Raw genomic sequence first — 25,420 nt, 5'->3', positions numbered from 1 at the left:
GGTTTTACAACCCTGGGTGACTCCTTGCAGGAAAGAATTTTTTTAGACACTAAAATACAAAGAATGGTGTGAACTGTGTGAATTGTAAATTTTCGCAAAATATTTTTTTGCGGGAAAATTCATCACGAAGGACGCTTACCGAGCTTCCGTCGATAAGACATTTCCTTCTTTATCGATAAATTACATCGCATTTTGGCCGACATCAAAATCATTTATTTTTTTATTATTACGATGAATTATATATATATGCAGTTGTAGACTTCTCATTAATCACAATAATTATGAAGTACAGTGAGTGTGAAATTGATCTAGTGATAATAGTTCTGCGTCTTTTGAGCATTAACCTGGCAGGTGCAGTAGTGTAACAGTTGTCCAACTCGATGGCCCGCTCATCGTGCCTTAAAAACAATAAAAAAACATTGCAGTTCCCCAGAAGATCCTGCAGATAAGTTTAAACAAAATAAGAGTGATGGAAGAGGAGATCGATATTTACGGAGATTTGGAGGCCTTTGGCGATGACAAATCGGAAATTGTGAGAAATCAGAATTTGAGGTTATACTAGTTTTAGCGGGAACTAGAAATTACACAGGTATTTACTTACTCTTCATTATTTTCAGTTACCCGAAGCCGCTAAAGTATTGCAACAGGAAAATGAAGTTTTGCAGAAAAAAAATGAAGAGCTCACTGCTGAATTAGAGAGGATAACTAAATACTCCAAGTCTCTGGAGGTTAATATATCGTCTCTGCATAAAACTGCGAAGGTGGAAATTACACGAAAAGATCGAATGATCTCGGATCTCCGTCAACAGTAAGTTCAATGAAATTGTGCTAGAGCTGAAGCTCGAATTCAAATCATTTCCTTCATTTTTTAGACTTGACAATGCAGCGTTTCGACGAACCACCAATTACCGCATTCCAAAGAGGATCCCGAAGCCATCAGTCATCTCATTACCCCCAAAGGACGAATTTACGTGTACGGAAATTAAGAAGGAACCAGTTAACGATACAATTAACAAAAAAGAAACAGAATACCAAAGTCCACTCACTACAAGCGAAGCCTTGGACGAGCCCGAGAATTGCTATCAACCAGAGACCATCCCAGTGACCCTCTTCGGGGAGAGACTGAAGAGAAAGCTCGAGCAGGAATCTCGAGAGGAAGCAGAAGCTATTGAGAAGGCCCGAGAGGAGCAAGCACGACGACAACAGGTCGACAATCGGGGAGAAAGCTCCGATAACACTGAAATTACCAAAAATAAGGAGGACAAGGAGAGCAAATATCGACTGATTCCTTTGACCCTTCAGAAACTCGCTGAAAATTCACGAAAGAGAGGTTCCGAGAGTCTCGAAAGGTCAGATAATCTCGAGCCACCGAAGAAAGAGGATTATTTCAAGTCGGGGGATAGTCATGAAAACAAGAGAAGAAAATTCGATAGCATTGAGGAGAAAAGGGAGAAATCTCCAAGGGTAGATAGACACAATAATTCTACAGGGGATACACAGAGGAAGAGACCGGAGATCAAGACGGAATACTCTTGTCCTGGTAAAACTGACAGCAGTGGTTCCAGAAGTAGATCAAAGAGCAGAGAAAAGAGAGACAGAAGGAATCCTCACTCCTCGTTAGACAGGAGAAAAAATCCTAGGGAGCGAAGTAAGTCTCCACCTCGTGTACACGATAGTGGGAAAGATAAATATCGATCCAGTAGAAAACCAAGTGCCGATAGATATGGAAAAAGGAGTAGAGATAATTCCCCAAGTCTAAGACGATTGAATCGCAAAGACATCAATCCCCCAGTGAGTAGAATAGACGTGCGAAGTAGATTGAAGGGCAGATACAATGACAAAGTGGATGGGAAAATTCATGCTGACGTGGGGAGGAGAAATCGCAGAAATGTCAATATTAGAAGAAGTGATATGCCCAGGAAATCACCTAGACAGATATGTAGAAAGAGTCACAACGATAACAGAAGAATTGATGATTCAAAATACTCGAGGCGGTCGTGTACTAATGAGAGTCGTCAAAATGACGCGAGGAAAAGTAAAAAAGAAAAATCAAATTCCCCACACACTGAGCGAACAGGACGAGATTCTTCTGAAAGAAAAATCAAAATCCAAGAGACTGAACGATTACTGCCATCGTCATTGACAGGAAAAATCTCGGTAATAGACAAGATGCAGGTTGACCTGGAGGATATCGAGGAAGGGGAGATCATCGACAGTCCAGAACGCGAATCGCCAGAACCCTCAGGATGGCTCGCAGGGAGTAGAATTATCGAGCCCCTCGTCGAGGACGACCGCTTGCATTCCACAATAAACGAAGGGGCATCTCGAAACTTGGACGACTCTCTACGAGAAGAGAAGATTGAAAATATCGAATTGTTCATTGAGAAGCTCCAAAGTGATGATGGGGAGCTTTTCCGAAAACAAGGACGAACAGAGGGTCAAAAATTACAATCATTGTGGAAAAATCAACAGGGGTTAGGAAGTGGTGGTGCAGAAATCGCTAGTCATGATCGGAAAATCAACCGACAAATGGAGGAAGACACTTCGGAAGAGTCAGTGCATCTCACTAGTATCCTGGAGGATTCTTCGGATGATGAGGCCTGCGAGCCGGCCTCGGACCGACCGACAGCTGCTCTTAATAACAATGAAGAGGAGAAGGCCATTGATAATGATACCAGTTCACCCAGTAAATTAATGCTGAATGGCGCAAAGCCATCGGCAATTGTCGGAGTGCTTGCAACATCCCCCAGTGCAGATAAAAGCTCACAGGTTGTGTCTGATAGTATAAATAATCAGAAAATATTTAAAAACGAGGCGCCGCAATCGCCCACTCCAAAATCAACGGACAATAATCAAGTTAAATCGTCAGTTGGTGAAGGTCCAGAGGAAAATGAAAGTAGAACTGAAAAAATGCCCAAATGTTCGAAGTTACTAGATGCACTTCAAACACCGCGGGTAATTCTCCAGGAGATTGACTCGTCGTCGAAAGCATCAGTAAAATCGAACGATACTCATCCCCAGAAGTCAGTACCAAAGGAAAAGGAGAACAGCGGCGGAAAAGGAGATAAAATAATTATTGTGGCCAGAAGAAGACGAATACGATTAACTGATAGTTCTACCTCCATGACGGTGGTAGTGAGTGCAAAGGTCACCGACAAAAACTAGCAATCTTTCTACATTTGGCTGTATTTTCAACGAAATAAATGATGGACTTTATTCTCGTTTATCAAAATTATGAGAACATAAAATGGGGAATACAGAAGGGATAAGGGATGGTGCATCCCACAAGCCTCCCTGCCATCACTGGCTCTCTCGGTTTTTCACGTTCCCTCCCCCCAGTGACTAAACTCCCTCGCCAGATGGGCACTTCTTCGTGGCGTGTTTCCATCTGCTTTCATCTGCTTACCCAATAATAACGATTTTCCATCCCCTCTTGATGTCCCCCCTGAAACCTTAGCGACGGTGTAGTGAGCACTGAATGACGTCGCTCGACGCCGAAATTCGGCTGTGTGTGTGTGGTTTCTTCTGCGCTGTCGCCGACGAAACATGGAAGGTTGTTATCAATAGCATCAGTGGCAAGAGCAAATCATAATTTTTATCTGCCACGAATTTTGTCAATATTTGTCAACAAAATTCGAATTTTTTCATCCCCACGACGTACCCGGAGTTGTACTTTTTTTAATTAACACGATGCGAATTTAACGATTGTTGAGTGACAGGGTGTGAAGAAACATTTGAGACAGTTGCTTTTTTCGTCGCCCATCGGTTACCTTTTATTCAAACGTAACATCTCAGTATCAGTCAGCGGTGTGCAGCATTATTTTTATTTTTATTTTTTTTTACAAACATAAGGAGTAATTTTGTGAAATGGGCTCGATAGTGCTGAAATCGCTGTCTGTTCTCCTTGGAATATTCTTCGTTTTTGTGGGAACAATCAAGGTTACTTCGTACCTCAGCAAAGACCTCCACAAAGATTTGGTAATTATTGAATTACTGAGATTATATGAATTTTTTTTCTTTGCATTGGAGATATTCATAATTTGTATTATATAAGAATAGCGTGGGACGCTCTCGCATGGGGACGCTTGACAGGGTCGACCAACACAGACTTTCAAAGAAGCTTTTAAACGGTAGCACTGCTTTGTTAATAATAAAGCACTCGATCCTCTTATTTAAACAATTTTTAAATTCAAGACTACAATATGGCGATTTCTATACGAGTACAAGAATCATAAACCCACGAAAGATAAATGAAAACTATGAGCTGTTTATTTATAGTCTGCTGACGAAGTTGAAGATTAGGTTGAAATTTACAATTTGCAGTAAACGTTCACTAATTTATTTTTCTTTATCGAGCACCTCATATATTAACGTCAGTAATGTTCCTCGTATTGTCCCGTTAACAATAATTGCATCGAAAAATAATTTTCCAGCTCAATTCCAACATGAGAATAAGGAAGATCTATTTTGCAACTCATTCGAACATATCAGCAAATTCATTGTCTCATGAAAGTTGGAAACATTCAATAAAAATCTTAGAAGTTGTCCCACGGTCGCCAAAACCTTCTCTTATTTCTATTTTTGCACTAACAGTCTTCTTTGCCACATAACAGTGATTGTGTCAGCTGAGCGGCTTGTTAGACTTGGTACGACGCCAGCATTCACCGAAATTGATCGCATTCATGCACGCGATGATAAGTCATTGTCATTGTTGTTTTGTAGAAAGAAATTTTTTTTTACAGCGAAAAGAGTACGTAAAGTATGCCAAGGTGTTTCCACTCTCGGAGTTACTCAACATCAAAGTACCCAGCAAATGGTACAGACGAGTTGTTGGATCATTGGAGATTATTTGCGGATTGGCAATGGCCACTATTCCAAATCGTGAGACCAATAAAATCCCTCATACATTGGGCTGAGACTATTCATTAAAAACAATGAAAAAAAAAATTCTCTCATAGAGTCTCATGCCTGAACATGCATCAGTAATTCGATGATTTTATTTTTAATAAAATTTTATTTTCAGGGAAAGTGAAAAATACATCCAATGCAATTCTTCTGTTCCTCATGCTGATGGCCTTCTATTCACATTACAGGCTTGATGATAAGCTAGAGAGAACGGCTCCTGCATTGGTGAGGACTCTAGTGCAATAGAAATAACATAAGCTGCGTGCATCAGGGGATTTATTATTTATTATTGCTTTAAACCGATTTTCAGGTATTTTTATTCATGCTCACTGGCAGACTAGTGATCGATATGCAGCTGAACCGTCAAGCAAATCAGGCAGCAACGGTGAATGGAGTCGATGAAAAAGTGAAAAAGCAAGACTGAAAGAATCGACATTACGATAGAAAATTCTTCCGACCTTACGTGATTGTTTTTGAAATTTATACGAATCACCGAGCAACTGTCCCCAAATTTTTGTTCACATGGCTCATACTTATTGCACATTGAATGAACGTACATCATCAGAATGTCATATCTCATCGATGAAATGATATTTCGATTGCAGATTATTTTTCATCTACAATAACCCACGCAATAATCAGCTTTGAAACGGCACAATTAACTAACTGCCATTCGTAATCGGTATTTAGGGATGTATATAAACAATAGGTAGATTTTAAAAATGATTGAAAAGCACCAATTGCACACTGATCCTGTACACCACGAGGGATTGATTTTATATGGTAACGATAATTATAAGTATAATGGAAGAATAATCATTGAAAATAAAGTGAAGAGACTCTGAGACAAACAAAGACGAAGTGAGATGGATTCCATTTGGAGTAATTTTGCCTGCAGGGACCTACATAAATAAACAGATATGTGAAGATGAAAAAAATATGTGAGCTATTATAAATAAATGCCTACGAGTAAGGTTCACCATAGGAGTGTTCATTTTGGTTGAAGATATGTATCAATAGAATTATATGGAATTCTAACATTATTTATTTTAGACGTGTAAATAATGAAAAATTTCATGCAACTTTAGGAGTGATAATTGTTCAGCAGTGTATTGTATTGTCCTTGTGAATATAACTCACTGCTACTTAATGAGGCCCTGAACTGCCAATAATTGAGTTATCATTGTGAGAAGAGAGAGAAGAAAAAAACAGCTTAATAATGATTTTGATTTGTAATTGTGATACGTTTTTTTTGTCAATTCTTTCACCTGTCATGTGGATCCATCTCTTTCTCAACTAGTTAAATAATGACAATCACCAATTGTTCATAACGATTATGAACCCAGGTTCATGGTTGATAATAAAAGGTAAGAAATGACCACATTCAGTTTTTATTTCTGCTAGCAATTAATTTATATTATTATATTGTTCAATTATTTACAAGCATTTCTATGATGGAGAGACGTAGTTGCGACTTCATAAAAAAATAGGCCAAATTACAATTATAAAGTTTTCTAATGTCTCCATTTGGAACGCGAGTACGCCAATCATTTGTTATCCGGTCTTTTTTTCATAGATATTAGTAATAATCTAGATTTTTGCAGTATAAACGAATAAGTGCACAGAGTAGAATATACCTCATAAATTATTCAAGAATCTTGTCCTGTTGTTAACAAATGGAGGGCCTTCTGAAGGTTTTGCACCGCTGTTGGAACATCGTCATAATTTACTGCACTACCAGCCCATTTGATATATTTGTGAACTTTTGTCATTTGTTCTGCGGACAAAGTAATGTCACCTAAACAGAAAGCGATTTATTTTGAGTTTTCTAAAGACGAATATCAATCATTAAATCGTTGATTAATTCATGACAGCAGTAAAACTCACCAGCAGTTAATGTAGACGAATAATTAGTCGAGGGATTCGTGGCGATGGGAGTCGACGGAGGATTGTAAGGTTGAGGAGTCGAAGGAGGATTCGTAGCCACTGGAGGTGACGGGAACCCGTAAGGGTCGGCACGAGGTGGCGGTGTAGGTTGAGATGGCTCGGCTGAAAAATAAAAATAAAAATTCCGTCAGTAAACCAGAATTGAACACCAATCTTTACCCACGATGATCATTATATAAATAGAAATTAGGTAATTAAAGCCACGAGAATGTAAAAGCGTAACTGTGCGTAAAACGAACGGACATTGAGATGAATGATCACCAGCAACTAAGTACCTTCATCGTCTTCATTATCGGATGCTAAGAAGAGAAATGGCGTTAGTGAATTAATTACATCGTAAAGCCTAACTATGTGAACTAGTGTATTCAGCTACTGAAAAGAACCAGGTGGCAAAATTACCAGGTGGCCGAGGTTCGTTGACTTCCTCCTCGACCTCAGGGGTTTCCCCTTTGGATTCCAACTCTGCTTCAGCATCGTCCTTTTCGTCTAACGATTTATTATCATTCATTGAATTAAAAATTTTTACACCCAGAGTTGATAATTGAATCTAAAAACGATCTATCGAACGGTACTTGGTTTACCTGGTGTGTTCTCGGGAGCATCAGAACCCTCGGGTCCGGCTTCCAGGAAGAATTCATTGCAAAAACCCCCAACGTTAATCATAAGATTGTCATGGAAATTATTTAATTAATCAATTTTCTTTACCTGCTGGATTTTCCTCCAGTTTTTCCACTTCATTATCATCCTCAGAGTTATCACATTCTTCATCTACATAGATAGATATTTATAACGTATAGAATAAATGCAAATGGATGACAAAATAATATCGTCTCATTACAGCATTAAAAAATCTATTGTTACGCCTCTTTCTCTTTGATATTCATAAATTGGAAAGTGAGAGGTTGCAGACGAATCCGGGGTCTAACGTTTCTAGAGTCTAAATACCTCACATCCAACAGAATAAAAGATAGTGCCTCACCTGGTTTTGGAGGGGCTTCCTCGGTGTCATCTTTTTCGGAGTTGACAGGACCTGGCACTGGAGTCTCTCCGTTCTTCAAACAATTATGAATGTAAGCAGCCTTCCATTTTGCATATTTTCTATTCTGTGCTGCTTCGTCACTCAGTTCCCCAAATGTTGTCAGCACATCGTACAGCAGTCCAGCTGTGTAAAAACTCTGTATAACGTTTTTGGTGAAATTACTGGCACGATCGTTCTTGTCAGCAAACAGGAATAGTTTAAGTGCCCAATTTTCCAAATGTGCCTGTGCAGCAACCTCGTTAGTTATGGCCTCATTCTCGTGTTGCTCTTTTTTCATGACTTCAAGCCAGTCCATGAGTTTGATTAGAAAATTACGCTCTTCTGGGCCCTTTGCACCGAGTTTCATAGCTGTTTGCAGGGCGTAGAGACGGGCTATAAGTTACGAATAACAGGTGAAATTTCTCCATTTGCTTTTCAATGTTAAAGTATTTATGTCAGACCTCAAAGTCAGATGGAATTTATCGTAATTGTCTTATTTAATTAGACAACTATGTTGATCGAAATAATGAGGTTATTCGTGCAATTCAACATCATATTGACATACCCCAGTAACTGACAACCGAATCACGTTGATCATGTTCGTTTGCGATCTTCAAGTAGGGCTGAATGCTCTTGAAGCTCGGTGGCAGGTCTGGTAATTCTGGGGCCGGCATCCTGGCTGGTAATACTCAGTTTTCTACTATGGAACGACACTTTAGGTGTTCAAGGCCTATCTACGTATGAAAGAATCTCTTTGGAGGAATCGATGACGGCATCAACTGTAGATGTCTAACCTTACTTTCCGGTTACTAGATAACAACATGAGCAAAATAGTTTGGTCTCTTTTTCATGGGAGGTTATGGACAATGGTCAGACCGAAGGAATCATAAATTTTTGGTTCTACTGTACCTGCATACAGTGGAAGAGAATATTCTTCATTCATCTTTAGATTTTTACAAAGAAAATAGGGGAGAGTTTCGGGCTCAAACCCAAGGTCATTCTGCCATGTTGTTTGTCACATAACCACTGACAAAGTATGATACAGAGAGGTATTGTGGAAGCTACAAAACATACTCTATTTTTTTACAGTACTTGTTCGCCCTGGAGGTGAAAAGCGCCACCATCAATAATACATCGGGGGGGGGGGGGGTAATTACTATTTTTATTTGATTGTATTCGATGATTAGGGTATGAACAAATTTTCCACGGGGCTACAAACAAAATTAACATATTTACAATGATGTACTAACGATGTACAATCACGTACATCAATTAGTTTTTCCATTTGCAACCCCTCACCATCTACGTACATTGGGGTGGACATTGTTCTTCTTGAGCAGTCGATGTAAACAAACATTGAAGTACTTCTGCTAATCTCCAATTAATTCACAAATCGCTCAATGTATACGTTTAATTAATAATAGTATTAATTAATTAGTGGAATTGTGAAGAGGTGTAGTTAATTTCAACGACTGGATTGGACTCTGACTTAGAGGTTTCTATTTATTCCAGAGTTAACCTTAAACTTTACTCAGTTTGGAGCGGGTTTTTAGACATTTGTGTTGGTGTTTTGAGGTGAAAAAATGGGGGCACCGACGAGCAATGCGATTGACAACCTCACACAAGCCCTGAAATCGAATATTATACCGAATCAAGAGTACCTGCTCCAGGGTTCGGTGCTGGACAGCGCTGTGGAGATTCTGCTCCAACGTCTTCGAGGACTTTGTGATAACGTCGACAGCGGTCCTGAAGGCTTTCACGATCACGAAATGTGTTTCAGCATCAGAAAGTAAATTTTCATTGTTTTAATAATATATCGAGACTTGAGTGGTATCTTGAAAGACTTTTAATGAGATTTATTGACTTATTTATCGGTTGATGGGCGATCTATTAATTAATTTCTTTATTCAAGTCAATGTAGATGAATAAATGAATGAACAGCCAGTTACAATATTTAAGTGCGATATTATTACTAATCCATCGTATTTCATTTATTTATTCAATAATTCACGACCTCTTCATAATTATTTTCCCTCAGAGGCCCACCCCCAGAGCAACCCCTGCTCCTTCGTGTTCGTCGAGCCCTGGACTGCACGGACATGCCCTGGCAACTGAGGTACATTGGACAGCCTGAACTGGGTGATAAATCTCGACCCACGATAGTTCGCAGCAGCATTGACATCGGTACCAGCAACACTGTCGTCGATTTTCTCACAGAACTGGGATGCAGACTCGACTTTGAGTACATCCTCCGTGGGTACATGTTTCGTAAAGGAAGAATGAAGATCACAGTGTCCAAGATCTTCAAAATGGGACAAGGAAAATTGCCGGAGCAGGTTGAGGCCATTTCCCAGAGTTACCTGGTGGAACTGAGTGTTCTCGCTCCCAGTGGACAGGATGCCATCGCTGAGGACATGAGGATATTTGCGGAGCAGCTCAAGCCTCTCGTGCAGTTGGAGAAAATTGATTATAAAAGACTTGCACATTGAATTTAATTTTGTAGAGATAATTATCGAGTGGTTAATGGAAATTAAAGGAGTTGTTTTATGAGACAATTAATATTTATGCATTTTTATATATTTTTGGAGGCCATCTAGGTGAATAAATTTTCAAAATGGCCGGATTTTGAGAAAAATAAAATACTGGAAATAAAATCTGAGCAAATTCTTGTCACGAAAATTTTTTACAATTATTTTATGATAGAATCATCAGTATTCAAAGTTCCCGCTTCGAGTGCCAAGAGAATTGCGGTGTTGCCACGTTTTCATGGCGTCGTATCGACGAATGTCGCTTTTGAGCTCGTCTGAGAGTGGGAGAAGGTGCCATTTTGTATTCGTCGCCCACATTGAGAGCATTTGTTGAGATTGTTGGTGCAGTTCGCAAAAAAAATTGGCAATTACTGTTTATATATCGTTAGGTAAGTAAAAAAGTGGAAAGTTCTTCGATTCGTTACATCATATTTGATAATTAATGAGGGGAATCCTGGAGAAAGGGGGAACTACGCTGATATATCTTTGGAGCACACATTGTTATTCATTTCACTGTCGAAGAAAAAACTCCCCAAAAATAGAAATACTCGTAGTACGAGCTCAATTCATATTTCTAATCTCAATTTGAGTTAAAATGATCGTCGAGATCGTTGTCAGACCCTTGGGAGATGACGTCAAACTTTTAGATAAGAATTATTCCCATCCCCGTTCCCTGACAATGGCGGAATAGCCTCTCACTTTCTCCATAACAATCAGCACTCATGAAAAAATGAATCAACAGTGTCGAACGAAGCCGCACCAGAATCACATTATTATTGAATGTTTATTATTAATTTGAGCAAAGGTGGAGGGAGTGAATTTTGGTTTGATTTTTGGATATCACTAAAAATTTGATGGATTTGCATTTTTTTATTGAACAATTGTATTAAAATTAGATTTCTAATTGATTCCTAATCAAAGTGTAAAACTGATCCAAGAAATTCTGTGAAATTTAAGTGAAACCGGGACTTTGAACTCATCAAAATAGTTTCTCTTGAAGGAAACCTGACAATAAAACATTATAATTTCATTGCAGATTGAAGCATGTCGCGTTACCGCGAGTGGGAGCTCTCCTGCAAGGTCTATGTGGGCGATTTGGGGAGTAGTGCCAGTAAACATGAAATTGAGAATGTGTTCAGTAAATATGGGCCTCTGAGGAATGTCTGGGTAGCTAGAAATCCACCGGGATTTGCATTTGTTGAGTTTGAAGACCCCAGAGATGCCGAGGACGCCGTCAGAGGACTGCACGGAACGTGAGTAATTTATTTGTATTAAAAATTTTAATTGACCTGATTTCTAAGGGAAAAGTCGATATCAACATAACTATTAATATAAATTAAAACAATTTAATTATATGATAATATTTGGCCCATTCTCAGACGTTGCTGTGGAACCCGTGTGAGAGTCGAGATGTCGTCAGGTCGCAGTCGTCGAGGTGGTGGACGCCGTGGTGGTCCTAGGTACTCCAGGTGAAAGTCCTGTTTATCAATTTTTTTATTACTTATAATAACGTCGAACTATCATTCTCTTCCCATCTTCATTTCTTTTATTTCATTATAACGAGCTCGTTCGCGCTATTTTACGATGAGGCCGGATATTTACACGATTAAATTATCTTTATTACCTAAATTTAGTACTCGAGTAAAGGAAACAATATAGTTGAAACTCCATAAAAGATAAAATTGAATTTCACGTTTGAAAAGTTAATCTTTATCTCGGGACAGAGTAACTGCCTCCATCGAGGTCATTCCTGATAATTATTCAGCTTTCGATTGTCCAGGAATATTTTTTATTCACCGGCTGTCGATCTCGTTTCACTTGATCAATAGAATGATAAAAATAGCTTGAACCCGCTGGATATTTCTCCTACTGTGAGACGTTTATTCGTAGATAAATCTTCACTCCATTGTCGAATGATTATTATTATTTCTCCACTTCCAAGAAAACCGGAAGTCGAGGAATTAATTAATATCTTTCATTATCGTTTTGTTCATCTGCTCATGATTAAAATTGTCCTGGTGATTGATTTTTTAAATTTATTTTTTTCCAGATCCCGATCCCGCAGCCCACGAAGAAAATCAATCGGTCGATATCCCAGGTAAATACAATTCATTTGAATTCGATAAAAAAATGTAACTTAATAATTGACCCTCTGTTTCTTCAATAATTCTTTAGATCCTTATCAAAAAGCCCGAAGAGGTCTCCGGTGAATCGCTACTCCAGGTAACGTTCTCTTTCCATTATTCAGTCAAAAAATTATTTTCGTCACTTTAGCCTCGATATTTCAGCATCGTTTTATCGAAATGTCCTGTCAGCTTGTGAAAATGAGTATGTACTGTTACTAGTAACTCACAATGATGTATCAAGTAGAATTGGGGTAATTTTTATGTACAAAAAATTTTTGATAATTCATTTTATTTTTGGGAGTGAGTGAAGTCGACGTTATTTTCACTGAAATAATTTCTTCTCCTTATGGAGCTGTCAGTGCACATCACCAAGTATTAATGATGCTTTATGCACTTCATCTGTAATAATTTATGGAACCAGAGCACATGGCATTCATGCATTAGCTACATCATTATCAGAATTCACTGTTTGATTTATAATTTTTTATGATACCGATGAATTTATTTTCAGTTGACATTGTCCTCTCGATGCTTGGAGGTGTCTTATCATTATTCGTTTATATTCGTTTTCGATTGAGAAAAATTCAATTTAAATAGTGTCGCTATTTTTTACAAGAGACATCTGTTTGATTCATCACAGAATCGATAGGAGTTATTCATTTACCAGAATAAAAATAAGTGATGCCACTCTATATTATCAGATAAAAAAAATCAGAGTATTCACAATTTACCGAACTCATAATTATTTTTTTGGAAACAAATCAAATTCGGGGGAAATCATGCCCTTCGTTTGCCTGAAATTTTAATGAAAAGAGATAACAGTAATTGCCTGTAAAACGATTAATTTTTCCAACAAAATATGAACTAATTCTTGCGTATAGTGGCCAGGAGTCTGATAACATTTGATAGTTATATTGGTAAACCTGACGTTTGCAGATTCTACCAGTGTCAACTCCTAGCTCTGCTCGTCTCCCCGCCACTACTACTACTACTACTACTACTGCTACTACTACTACAGCCACCGTGAACAAAAAAAAAATTCATGTCCATAAATATCGAAAAAGTCTCGCAAAAAAAAATCGAAAAAAAATATAGCCTGCCTGCCCACTAACCTCCCAACCAACTTCATCAGTCACCAACCAGAATCACCGAATAGGAGCCAACTCGTCCGTCACATTGACAGTTAGTGCTCGTCGTCAGTGAGCCCAGTTAGTCTTGACCATAAAACTAGAGTTATAAATGCCACTGATATCACTGATAACAACGTCACTGGCTACCAACAATCTTCTAGGCCACCTAGGAGTTCATCGTAACCGTCTTGCAAATCAGCCACAGCGCGATTATCGATCAATCCTCGATTTAAAAAAAAAATATACAAAAAACATGATCAACGCGTCCGTCTCCCAACTTCTACTGCTACTACTCGTCTCAACCATCACAGTTTATATTAGCTGAACAATATGCGACTGCCACTCTTCTCTTCCATCGAGCAATGCCAATATGATCACCTACACAACCATCCCACCACCCAACCACCACCACCAACCACCACATGTTCACAGTTGTCTGGTATTTCCACTGATTTTCAAAAATTTTTATTATTTTATTATTCTTTTTTATTTTTTTTTTAGTTTGAGAATTTTTCTGAGCTTATGGGGATGAACTATGAGTTAGTATGGGGCCTTTGAAAATTTTTATTGGAAGAATTGATTTTGTTTTACCAAGAGGTGTTTGTAAATTTTTTTTTATCGAGAATAATTAATAGATAAATTCATTCATCAGTAAAATACTTGGACTATCTCAATGGCATTTCATTTGAAGATTTTATTTCTGACGACAGTTCCAAGAATACTCATCAGCTCAGAAGATTTCCACCCTTTAACTGAACAGCAAATTATTATTTTGAAAGTAAAACCAAATTTGAGAATTTAATTTTTTCCTCATCATTAACTTTCTCGTTTTTGGTTATTTGATTTGAAAAATATTTTATTCAGACCCTCTAGTTGTTGGTTGGTTTCGATTTTCTGGTGAGGTATTATCGACGAATAATAACGTCCAACTGATTTTTAACTATAACCCTTTAGGAACAAATAGGAATTAGTCCTAAATCGATTACCACACTGTCGTGTATGAACTATCTCAATTTGACTGTCGTCAATCGTGTTTCTTCTTCCTCATTTCGTCATTCAATAATTAGGAGAGGAATGAGAAATGGTGGTTTTGGAGAGGGAAACACGATAGGGCAGGACAAAAACAATGTCAGCATTCGTTATGAATATTGGAAATAATAAACCTCAGTTTCTTTGTTAAATTTTAGGTCACGTTCCCGTAGCCCACGCAGGAGGTCCCTGACCCGCAGCCGGAGCCGAGATCGTCGCTCACGCTCTGACTCACGGGACAGACGGTACAGATATTAAAAAAAAATCAATTCCAGTCGAGTTTTTGATGATTTAGACGGTATGATGTTTTATTTTTTTTACTGGCCTCCATGGAGGGAATTTTTACGGGGAGAATGAAATATCAGGATTCAAAAACAATTTGAGAATTGTTGAAAAACTTATTATTTTTTTTTAGTGAATTTTTAAAATTATTTTGAATGAGGATAAGGATTATTTTTTATTCTATGAAAAAGTGAATGACATTTTGTTCTACCCTCAGTTTAATTTTTGTCTCTTCCTTTTTAGAACTCTGTCCCATCTTTGCTTTAATTCATTAATTATTAATTACATTTTCAGTTAAGTGCTACACCGTACGGGAATCGCAATGGGACTTAACACGATGAAGAAATGAAAAAGGATTGAAGAACATAATTACATTTCACTGTGTATGCACTAATTTTACATGCATAATCCTGACAGTTAGCGATTAATGTAATTAATTTAAATACTTTTTACACGTGAATTTTGTCCTCTTCGTTGAAAGGAGTTATGCGACTATTATTCGTCGAACCACGATTTAATCGATGAGATAGAACGGCTACATGTTACCCATTTCTTTTCAATTTAGATTAATACTATAGATTTGTAAGAGTAAGTGTGAATATACCCGGGGAATTCCGCTCCATTTGAACGAGTAAATCGATGGGAAAATCGAATAAACTGTTTCGAGTTTTCTCTATTAATTGGTGAACAATGATTGACACATCGAGGACAAGTTTGAGTGAACAGGTACAATAATGAAAGAAATAATGATGTTCAGTGCTGTAATTCTTATTTTATACTGTAATAATCATCTGGAGAATTTAAATAAATTCAGTATATATATATATCTTAATGTGTGTCTACGCAATTCATTTTTCTTTACTAATTAAATTAATTTAAGGCAATGCCAACCCAGAATAACGAGAATGTTCACCACGACCGAAAAAAAAATTTATTTCCAGTTCTTATTTCTCCCTACATTTTTCCAAAAAAATAAAAATAATTATAAAAGGGTGGGGGGTGACATCACGACATCTGAATTTTCACTGCGCAGTTGCCACCTTTAATAATCCTACTATGGAGTGGGGGAAAAGGGAACAGAAGGTGGTAAAAGTGTTGCGAGGGAACGCTCTGCCATTGGCCACCATTTTGTCGCATTTCTACGTGTGCGGTGTACTGACATAGACGTTACTCGACAGTGTTAACTGACACTTCCATTCATTGAATAACGAGTTTATTGTTGTTTCAAAGAGGTAAGTTTGCAGTGCTACTCTCTTTCAAATTGATTTGAAGGATTAAAATTTAGTTCACTCCGATTTTTGGTTGAATGGATGATCACTCGGGGGAAAACGACGTTCGTTAAATTAGTGACTAGCGTGGGTTAGTGTACACTGCAGTGAGATCGTTGATTTATTCACGCCCTTTTGGTTTCTTCCTTCTCATAGAAGTCCATTTTTTAGTTTCCTTCCTCCCCCAATTTTTTGATCAAAAGACAACAAAGGAGTGAACATTTTCCACATTTTGTTTTCATTCTTGAACGAACAGTCACAACAAAGGAGTGAAATTTTGTATTTGAATGGATAGAACGTGTCGGTTCTTGGTGAAGGTGTTTTTGTCGAATGATTTCTCAATGGGAACTTCGTGTTTTGCCAGATCCTGAGTCACAATGTCACGCTATCGTGAATGGGATTTGTCCTGCAAAGTCTACGTCGGTAATCTTGGAAGTAGTGCAAGTAAACACGAGATTGAAAATGCATTCAGTCAGTACGGACCATTGAGGAACGTTTGGGTAGCCAGAAATCCCCCAGGGTTTGCATTCGTTGAATTTGAGGATCCAAGAGATGCTGAGGACGCTGTTAGAGGACTCCATGGAAAGTGAGTGACAATTTTGATAGGTTAGAAATCAGATTTGCATAATCGTTGAGTGAATTTTGGGGGATCATGAAGTACTTGGAGATTTTTTCGTTCTTCATCACAATAATCAGTCTTCTTTTTCCTTCAGACGATGCTGTGGTACACGAGTGAGAGTAGAAATGTCGTCAGGTCGTAGTCGTCGCGGTGGTGGTGGACGTCGTCCCGGTCCCAGATACTCAAGGTCAGTAAAACTAATAAATTTCCACGATACTTGACGTTTCCAGCCAGCCAAGCGACCAAATAAAAGAGTTCGTAAGCTTCGTTCAAGCAGGTATTGTCGAGATATTCGTGATTTACATTAAATTGAAAATGCACGGCTAGACGATTTAGCACTGATTTTAATGGACATTCTTTATACGACCGATAAGCTGAATTAAAACTCATGTAGATTACTCAGTCACTAACAAGATATTAATTGAACTGTGAAGTGATAGAACAGTAAAATTCAGAGGTGCCTGTCCTCCTTGACAACAATCCTGCTTATAAATTTTATGAATGCGATAAATCTGTTATCGGGATGGACTTTAAGTGTGGAGAATATTCATAGAGAAGTTTTTATCATTTCACTGCTGAATCCACCCTCAAAGGACAGCCCTTGCCATCACAAATCCCAGCAAATAATTTATCTCCTCCACCTCTCCTCACACTTGGTCTCGAAATTTCTTTAAAACCTGTATAGGTCCACATCTCGAAATCCCCGGAGATCTGTGGGTCGATACAACAGGTAAGGAGATTAATATTAATTCCCCCGGGGAGTGATTGCCTGAGGTAGCGAACAAAGTCCTCGTAATGTCCCTGTTTACCCTTTTTTGCTTTCCTAGATCGACATCGCTGAGTGGAAGGCATTCGCTTATCGACCGCGACACCAGGTAATTAAAATTAATTACTGAAATGGGTAAATTTTTTAAAGATTTCCAGGTGAACATTTCCCCTCCACGTACGTGTGTACGTACAATGCTTCGTTGAAAATGTATAATTGCACGCCAAAACCACTAATTTACGCAATAACATAATTACAATGGAGTGTACAGCTGTCATCGGTATATAAAGAATGTCACGTGTTAATTATGTTGATTACTCAATGGGCGGTTGAGCATAAGAGAACTGATATCTTTATTTCGAGACAAAAATGGTTTGAATTTATCGTATTAGATGGAAGACGAAAGTAGTGTGTGCACTATAATTATTATTCGTTATTTTTACTTTTATTTTAATAAAAAATGCAGCAGGGAAGTGGTGAAATGAGATTATTCGATTTTACTCTAGTCTAACATGCGATTTTGTTGGTGGAAGTTTAGAGGGAAAAAGTCAAAATCAATTGAATATTTTTATACGAACTTTTCTACAGAACGGCATAGAAATATCTGTGGTTTTATCACTTCACTACTGCAGTCACATAATTTCTTTGAGTTGTCCATTTTTTCATATTGTGAATTACATGATTTTGTTGGCAATTAAAATTGAAGAGAAAGAAATCAGGACAATTACTAGAATTAAGTCGACCAGACTGTAGTATTATTTATCTCCACGCACGTTAAATTTTTATGAATAAATTCAGCGGATTCGATGGGTCGATTGTGTTGGAGAATTCCGTACGTTTGGGTCTCACAAAATTTTTTTCTAGGAAGACTCAGCAGAGTTTTGTCTTGTCCGCCCCTGTCTCAGACGTCCTCGATAAAAACATTCCAAGGAATTTGAGGAATTTTTCTAGTTTTCATTTTTAGTAATTTTTTTCTGCTGGGAAAATCGATCAAGAAAAATTGGAGAATTTCACCTCTATAGAAGAGGTTGAATTCTATCGAAATTGATCTCTTCTATCGAATGTTGTCAAGTAAAAAAAAATTATTAAAAAACGAACGGTAGACCGCAGGTTTTTTTTCATCAGAAATGATCCATCAAATTCGCTGGATTTTTCCATGAAATACTTTCGTACGTGTTTCATAAAGCATTAGAGTGGGCAGTCTAGGATAACAGCAATGATCACCAAATAGCAACTGACAATAAAAAAAACAATCAAATAAATGAAAGAGGATAAAAAATATAATATCATTTTGCGAAATAGTGGCAAGGAGTATAACGTATATTAGTTATATTGGTAAACCTGACGTTTGCAGATTCTACCAGTGTCAGCTCCTAGCTCTGCTCGTCTCCCCGCCACTACTACTACTACTACTACTACTGCTACTACTACTACTACAGCCACCGTGAACAAAAAAAAAATATATAGATCCATAAATATCGAAAAAGTCTTGCAATCAAAACAGAAAAAAAAATATATATATAGCCTGCCTGCCCACTAACCTCCCAACCAAGTTCACCATCAGTCACCAACCAGAATCACCACTAGGAGCCAAGTCGTCCGTCACATTGACAGCCCGTTGCTGTCCGTCGGTACCGTCAGTTGCCCTTCAAATATCTACTCCGCTCTATCAGCAATCTTCTAGGCCCATCTAGGAGTTCATCGTTACCCATCGATATATCAGCCTCAACGCGAAATATGATATTAAACAATAATAATTCTAGCAAAAGAAAAAAAACATAAACGAAATACCTCGATAGTAATACAATTACGACGCGCTATCGTCTCCCAACTTCTACTACTGCTACTACCTCGTCAACCATCACAGTTTAACTTAGCTGAACCAATATGCGACCGCCACTTCTCTTCGATCGAGCAAAGCCAAAATGAATCACCTACACAACCATCCCACCACCCAACCAAGTACCACCACCACCAACCACCACCACATGTTCACAGTTGTCTGGTATTTTCATCGATTTTCAAATGTTTTTTATTATTATTTATTAGTTTTTTCTTTGGTATTTATTGTTTATTCGGTGTGTTGTGCTCCTCTTCGCTAATGATTTTTTCATTATTCATTTTATTAGTGGGTGAGAAGAAAGTAAAGGTGATATTTTATTACTAAAATCATCAGCGAAAGGAAATAACGCAGATTTTATTGTTAATGTCTAATATCTGCATTCTTATGTGAATGGAATTCCTATGGTTTCATGAAGATGTTGAGTTTTATCGGGAATTCAGCAGTCGAGGGAACGTGGAAGATTCGTTCACGTTTTGTTGAGGGGTAATGGAAGCCTTTTGTTTAAAAAATTTGTTCAAAAAACTTTCCAAAATAATCATCAAGTTCTTAAATAGTTTTGTTCTCTGGGAGGGCGCCATAAATCCCTTAAGTATTCGATTGTCTTCATAACTCACTTCATAAATAAATCTTTAAAATTATTTCAAGAAGTTGTTCTCCACGAAGACGAGACGACAATTAATGATCATGAACTAATGTTTATCCCTCTACTGTTGAATCAACTGAAATTTAGTTTTTTCAACATTTAATTTATTCTAATTTTTATTCACTTTCTATTTTCATTGATTTATTGGTGATATCTCAATACGTATTGTTGTCATTACTTCTAATAGTTATTTACCCCAGATTATTAGGACTAGGATTTAGTGAATTTTGTTGTAATTCAATCCGTCTTCGTGATGATTTATTAAATATTTGTGGCACTCACGTGAGCTTTATTCTGTTGTATCTTGTTGGCAGTCAGTCTGCGGTTTTATCTCATCAGAATGACTCCATGAATTTTCATCTTCGATGAGCCCCACTTGTCTGTAATGAGACACAACAGAAGAGTGAAATAATAACTTTTGTTGTATTTTTGGAGACCGAGTTATACAGTTCTTTGAAATTTTTTAGGTCTCGTTCACGCAGTCCACGCAGAAGATCTCTGACTCGCAGCCGCAGCCGAGACCGTCGCTCTCGCTCAGACTCACGTGATAGACGGTACAGATAATTAAAAAAAAAAGTTCACAAAAAAAATGCCCTCGAACTTTGCAATGTCGAAGTGACGATCAATCGACCGATTCAATTAACCCTGTATTTCTTGAAAATTAATTGCAGTTAACTGACGACAAAGAAGATCTCGATGAATTCTAGGAGGAGTTTAACATCTGATTGATATTGTTTTATTTGTACATAAAATGCTGTCACAGTGGTTAGAGATTAATGAGATTGAACGAACGAAATTTATTGAATTCAAGGAGATATTGTGAAAATGAAGGTTCGGAACTAGCTTTTGTTATTGACACGTGATAAAATTTTGTGAATTAGTCGTTAGACTCGTGTGACTTTAATCGTGCATCACTTGACTTCAGTTAAAAGCCTTTTTTTTGTCGTATTGAGATCGAAGAAATTCGATAGCAGATGGGAAATAATTTTTCACAGGGAATTGTAATGTCTGCACCAATGAAAGATTCATCGATCATTTTTATTTACCCGATCAACCAATCGGTGGTTACTTTTGGTTGATTTTTGTGGAGAATTCAGGAGGCTAATCATGTTCAATTACATGAAACAATATTGTTTTACGTTCTATTAATTATTTTGTACTTTTTATCGATTTAAGATTGGAAATAAATCTGTAACACATATGTTTTTGGTGTCTTCCTGTCACTTAATTTTCCTCCGACGATAATCCTCTGAAATTATGATTATTATATTGTCCAGGTTTACACAGAAAACGTGGATAATAAACATGTATAACAAAGGAGACAATAATGCGTTGGAGTTGACGCCTGTAACTTCAACTTTCAGAATAATGAACAGCGATACTATTTTGACCGATGCGGCGAATTGTTCAGAAGCTTCGGCTTGTATAAAACGAAAAAATACAACTGCGATTTTCATTCGTGCAACAGTCACTATAAGAATTTTTGCAATTGTCAAAGTGAGGGAAATACTGTAAGTCAACATGTGGAATTCGTATTTTATAATTTGCCTGGTCCTGTTGTATCTGACAATCTGTGTGACGGGTTCACCTGTTCCTGAGCCAAGTATGAAATTCTCCCATTTATTTAGTTAAGTTGACTACATTCATAGTGGAAAATTTATTATTATTATATATTTTATATTATATAATTTTTATAACGTATTATAATATATTATCAAACTATTTTGATGAATCAGGAATTTGAAAAAAAAAATATTTTCCATTTCCTTGCAGGTCCTGCAGGGAAACTGGATAGTATTATGAAGGCGGGTAGAAACGCTATGGTCCTTTAACCAATTGTCTTTTATTTTATCTCTCAACACCTTGAAGATGCTCTTCATGTGGCGAATATCGAACATTAATAAGCACTTTGTACTAACAAAATAAAAATCTCTAAACTGGTTTTATTATAAAAAGTACAATAGTAAAATTTCATTTCGATACCAATTGACAACGTTCTCACCCCCTGATGGCAACTGTGATGTACAACGATGAAAAAGATTAATAAACTAAATCATGAAATAAAAATTTGATAATTCCCGAAATAAATAGCACACCACGATTTTTTTCAATAAAAAATATAAAATCTGTTATTAATTTCACAGCGATTTTTTTACTGCGCAATATTGTCATTGCGCCCCGGGTTTACGTAACAGATACGTAATTTTCATTGAATATTTCTCTTCGTCATGGGCTCAGGTACATTATAATACTGAAGTGAGATCTTGTGCCTTACATCGCACTCAGGGAAAACTGCACCTGTCTACCAATTCTCTGCTTCAATTTTCCAAATTGCTGTTGAGTTGTAAGAAAATTGCTGCGAATACTGGAAATACACCTCCGGTAAAGATTTGTGAATAATTCAGCCCGAGAAAACTCCTCAACTTATTTCTTTCGATTGTGAGGAACTTTGAGTCTTCAGTATTGTACTATCCGCTTGCATAAATATAAGTGATGGGAAATTCTCTGGGGAATCATCGAGATCCGCTCGGGGCTTCACTCTTTACCTTGCGGTGACTATTTTTCCCTTTCTGTTCATGAACACGAATAAAAATATTTTCTAAACAATCAGGCATTTTTTTCTGTAATTTTGGAGCGTTCTGTAATTTTTATTTGATTTAACTATGAAATAAAAAATTGGGATTTGCACTTTTCCCATCAATGACTTTAAAAAAATGCAGATTTTTCGGCCTTTGGAGCTCTTTCGATGACTCCCACACTATCAAAAAAATCGTCTATTCCATCTACAGCATGATGATGACCTCACTGATCTGGATTTTTATTGGAACAATGTTGGGGGATTTAATGTGCAATCTTCAAGATTTACTGATAATCACAGATGACGGTTGCTTCCTGGCAGGAATATCCGTCATCGTCTTCAAGCACATGATATTCTGCACTCGTCGTCGACAAATTATAAAACTCATTGACGATATTTACTCTCCGGTCGACCATCTCGCAAAATCATCAGGTGAATTATTTTAATTTATTACCAACGCTTCGGTCCACTTAAACGGATTTATTTAATTTTCTTCCTTTTGCTATTTTATTTTAAATAAAGAGTCGCTAGCCATCTCTACCCAGATGAATAAACTATCAAAAGAAACGAATAAAAATGTACTTTTCAAAAAACTTTTTTCCCAGTACCTAAAATTTCAGATGAAGGAGTTCAAATGCTCGTCAATGTCTCCACACTCTACGATCAACTCCACTGCTACAGCTTCATCGGCATCGGCTGTACCCTGGTGCTAGCCCTGATAACGATAGTGCCAACAGACAATGGAAGTCTCCCAATAAGAGCCAAATATCCATTCGATTCGACCATCGATCCACTACACACTATTGCCTTTGCCATTCAAGCAGGTGCTGTGGCAACAGGTGTAGCTGGAATCCTCGGTATGGATGGAGTTGTAACAAGCATTTGTCGATACATCACACTGCAATTAGAAATCTTGGATTCGAACTATCGCCATTGCCAAACGAAATGGCCTCGTGGTGGCTTTCACTCATCCGTGAAAAAACGAAAGAATCTTGTTTCTGAAATTCGTTGTTTTATTCCTTTCAGTCCGAGGGAAGTGCACGAAGCAAATGATTCTTTTGAGAAACGCTTTAAAATTTGCATAAGACATCATCAGAGAATCATCAATATCGTGAACAATGTCAATGTTATATTTGGATCCAGCATGTTCTGTCAATTATTTGCGAGCTCTTCGATGATATGTTTCACAGGATTTCAAGCCGCTTTGGTGAGTCACGTTAAGATCAGTAGGAATTTTTCTATATTTTTGGTTGTAGTTTATTTAGAAGATTGGACTTTGGTCGGAAAAATTATTTCTCAAATTGTAAATCGAGGTCTTAATTAATTTTCATTGATTTCATTAAGACCGTCGATTTTACTGAGGAATAATCCTAATTTATCTCACAGACTTGAAAACTCATATCACAGTGTAGTCGCATTAATTAATAAATTATCTCTCAGGGCGCCAGAGGGAGTGCAAATTTAATTAAGTTCGCCATGTATTGCGGGACAGCATTTTCTCAACTACTCTCATGGTGCCTGATAGGGAATATGTTACTGCACCAGGTAAAATATCAATAGTACACGTGTGAAAAAGTCGTATGAAATTTTCCATCAGAAGTTCTTGTGGAATTTTTTCGAGTACGAGATTTGCATATTTATGCAAATTACTTTCCTCAGCTTTTTGCATGGAAAATTCGATACGATTTCTCCTTACGGGTATATCCGTCCTTCGATGACTGATGTTGCTCCTTTCAGAGTCTCACACTGTCTGATAGCCAGTGGCAATCTGGCTGGGAAGATGAACAATACTTCAGATTTGCATATTTACTGATTTTTTCGATGGTTCGTGGACATACATGTCTGGAGTTAAAAGCTATCAATTTCTATTCAGTATCAATGGACACATTCATAGTGGTATGCATTGTCAATAAAAAATTATCCATGGAGAAAAAATATAAGTTTGCTAATCAGATATTTTTCTAATGAGAATTTAATGATTAAATGTCGAGGCGATACAAAAAAAATCAGAAAAATGCAGCCAATTTCATGGAATTCCTTTAGTAGATTAATAAATTTATTAATCTTTTGGTAATTTCGGACATTTGGGAGCTGGAAAAAAATACGATTGGTAAAACTAATTTTTTTTCTCAGTGGACATCTTCTGAGGAAGATTTATTTAATTTAATTTACTGCGATCCAGATTCTGCGAGCGTCGTATTCATTTTTCACTCTTTTGGTGACCGTCGCATAACTATAAAGGTCATTGAACACGTGAGAAGGGAAATTAATGGATAATCTTTATTATAAAACTCTGAATCAACTGCTGATGATGGTACTGTAGTCGTTCTAATTGAACTTTTTTATTTTCCGAGTTAGATCGACCCATCATAGATTTAAATGTCCGAAAATGCATGCAATTTGTTTAAAAGTGTTTCTGCCTGTGTGTATGTAAAAAATATGAGGGGCTCGAGAATAAAAACGTTGATAAAAAAATGAGAAATCGAGGAAAAGGAATAATGATCGAGGGAATTACGAGTGGAAGAGATTTACTGTTGAATGGAGTGATTGAAAAGGAACTCAGCGCTTGCGGAAACGCCAGCAATTGCCGGCGATTTTCTCAATCTATTTTTCACGCACATTCTCAGTCTTTTCTTTCAGAGTAGACTGAATATTTTTTCCCCTTCGCATTGAACCCTTGCATAGATTTACTGCAATTGAAAGAGAGGTAATTGGCTTACATCGGAGGGTATAAAGAA

General features: G+C 37.3%; 6 protein-coding genes across 12 annotated transcripts; 5 read left to right on the top strand and 1 right to left on the bottom strand.

Annotated features, from left to right (window-relative positions):
• The first annotated feature begins 168 nt into the window (after positions 1-168).
• LOC135166114 (nuclear speckle splicing regulatory protein 1-like) lies at positions 169-3,248 on the top strand. The gene is made up of 3 exons (XM_064128121.1): positions 169-532; positions 618-808; positions 873-3,248. Exons 1-3 carry the CDS (start codon positions 470-472, stop codon positions 3,163-3,165), a joined length of 2,547 nt encoding a protein of 848 aa, XP_063984191.1. The 5' UTR covers positions 169-469; the 3' UTR covers positions 3,166-3,248.
• A 141-nt stretch (positions 3,249-3,389) lies between these two features.
• LOC135166201 (novel acetylcholine receptor chaperone) lies at positions 3,390-6,147 on the top strand. The gene is made up of 4 exons (XM_064128275.1): positions 3,390-3,978; positions 4,743-4,881; positions 5,024-5,130; positions 5,216-6,147. Exons 1-4 carry the CDS (start codon positions 3,868-3,870, stop codon positions 5,327-5,329), a joined length of 471 nt encoding a protein of 156 aa, XP_063984345.1. The 5' UTR covers positions 3,390-3,867; the 3' UTR covers positions 5,330-6,147.
• A 146-nt stretch (positions 6,148-6,293) lies between these two features.
• Positions 6,294-8,920, bottom strand: LOC135166164 (vacuolar protein sorting-associated protein VTA1 homolog). Of its 5 annotated transcripts, XM_064128219.1 has the most exons (9): positions 8,780-8,920; positions 8,436-8,679; positions 7,832-8,263; positions 7,558-7,620; positions 7,434-7,472; positions 7,252-7,338; positions 7,128-7,151; positions 6,793-6,954; positions 6,294-6,703 (listed from the first exon to the last, which is right to left on the bottom strand). In XM_064128219.1, exons 2-9 carry the CDS (start codon positions 8,542-8,544, stop codon positions 6,555-6,557), a joined length of 1,065 nt encoding a protein of 354 aa, XP_063984289.1. In that variant the 5' UTR covers positions 8,545-8,679; positions 8,780-8,920; the 3' UTR covers positions 6,294-6,554. The 5 variants fall into 5 exon arrangements, with proteins under 5 accessions (XP_063984289.1, XP_063984290.1, XP_063984291.1 ...); XM_064128220.1 differs by lacking the exon at positions 7,128-7,151; XM_064128221.1 differs by lacking the exon at positions 7,434-7,472.
• LOC135166189 (mediator of RNA polymerase II transcription subunit 18) lies at positions 8,797-10,425 on the top strand. Of its 2 annotated transcripts, none has more exons than XM_064128258.1 (3): positions 8,797-8,919; positions 9,383-9,659; positions 9,909-10,425. In XM_064128258.1, the coding sequence occupies exons 2-3, from the start codon at positions 9,454-9,456 to the stop codon at positions 10,357-10,359; spliced, it is 657 nt and encodes a 218-aa protein (XP_063984328.1). In that variant the 5' UTR covers positions 8,797-8,919; positions 9,383-9,453; the 3' UTR covers positions 10,360-10,425. The 2 variants fall into 2 exon arrangements, with proteins under 2 accessions (XP_063984328.1, XP_063984329.1); XM_064128259.1 differs by lacking the exon at positions 8,797-8,919 and adding an exon at positions 9,092-9,365 and having other exon boundaries at positions 9,446-9,659.
• Positions 10,426-10,629: 204 nt separating this feature from the next.
• On the top strand, positions 10,630-21,305 carry LOC135165756 (uncharacterized). Its single transcript, XM_064127356.1, has 17 exons — positions 10,630-10,787; positions 11,435-11,651; positions 11,778-11,867; positions 12,449-12,496; positions 12,574-12,621; positions 14,842-14,939; positions 15,260-15,273; positions 15,383-15,394; positions 15,544-15,596; positions 15,723-15,778; positions 15,957-16,051; positions 16,178-16,197; positions 16,251-16,324; positions 16,437-16,502; positions 16,606-16,819; positions 16,947-17,039; positions 20,572-21,305. The coding sequence occupies exons 2-17, from the start codon at positions 11,443-11,445 to the stop codon at positions 20,666-20,668; spliced, it is 1,287 nt and encodes a 428-aa protein (XP_063983426.1). The 5' UTR covers positions 10,630-10,787; positions 11,435-11,442; the 3' UTR covers positions 20,669-21,305.
• Positions 21,306-21,425: 120 nt separating this feature from the next.
• On the top strand, positions 21,426-25,137 carry LOC135166154 (odorant receptor 4-like). 2 transcript variants are annotated; one of them, XM_064128200.1, is made up of 7 exons: positions 21,426-21,707; positions 21,878-22,656; positions 22,825-23,114; positions 23,303-23,889; positions 24,123-24,227; positions 24,420-24,578; positions 24,865-25,137. In XM_064128200.1, the coding sequence occupies exons 2-7, from the start codon at positions 22,598-22,600 to the stop codon at positions 24,913-24,915; spliced, it is 1,251 nt and encodes a 416-aa protein (XP_063984270.1). In that variant the 5' UTR covers positions 21,426-21,707; positions 21,878-22,597; the 3' UTR covers positions 24,916-25,137. The 2 variants fall into 2 exon arrangements, with proteins under 2 accessions (XP_063984270.1, XP_063984269.1); XM_064128199.1 differs by having other exon boundaries at positions 23,288-23,889.
• Positions 25,138-25,420: the final 283 nt, after the last annotated feature.

This window comes from Diachasmimorpha longicaudata, chromosome 9 (assembly GCF_034640455.1).
Source record: "Diachasmimorpha longicaudata isolate KC_UGA_2023 chromosome 9, iyDiaLong2, whole genome shotgun sequence".
Taxonomy (NCBI): domain Eukaryota; kingdom Metazoa; phylum Arthropoda; class Insecta; order Hymenoptera; family Braconidae; genus Diachasmimorpha; species Diachasmimorpha longicaudata.
Note: the sequence above shows the minus strand (reverse complement) of the source record. Positions and strands in the feature narration are given on the sequence as shown.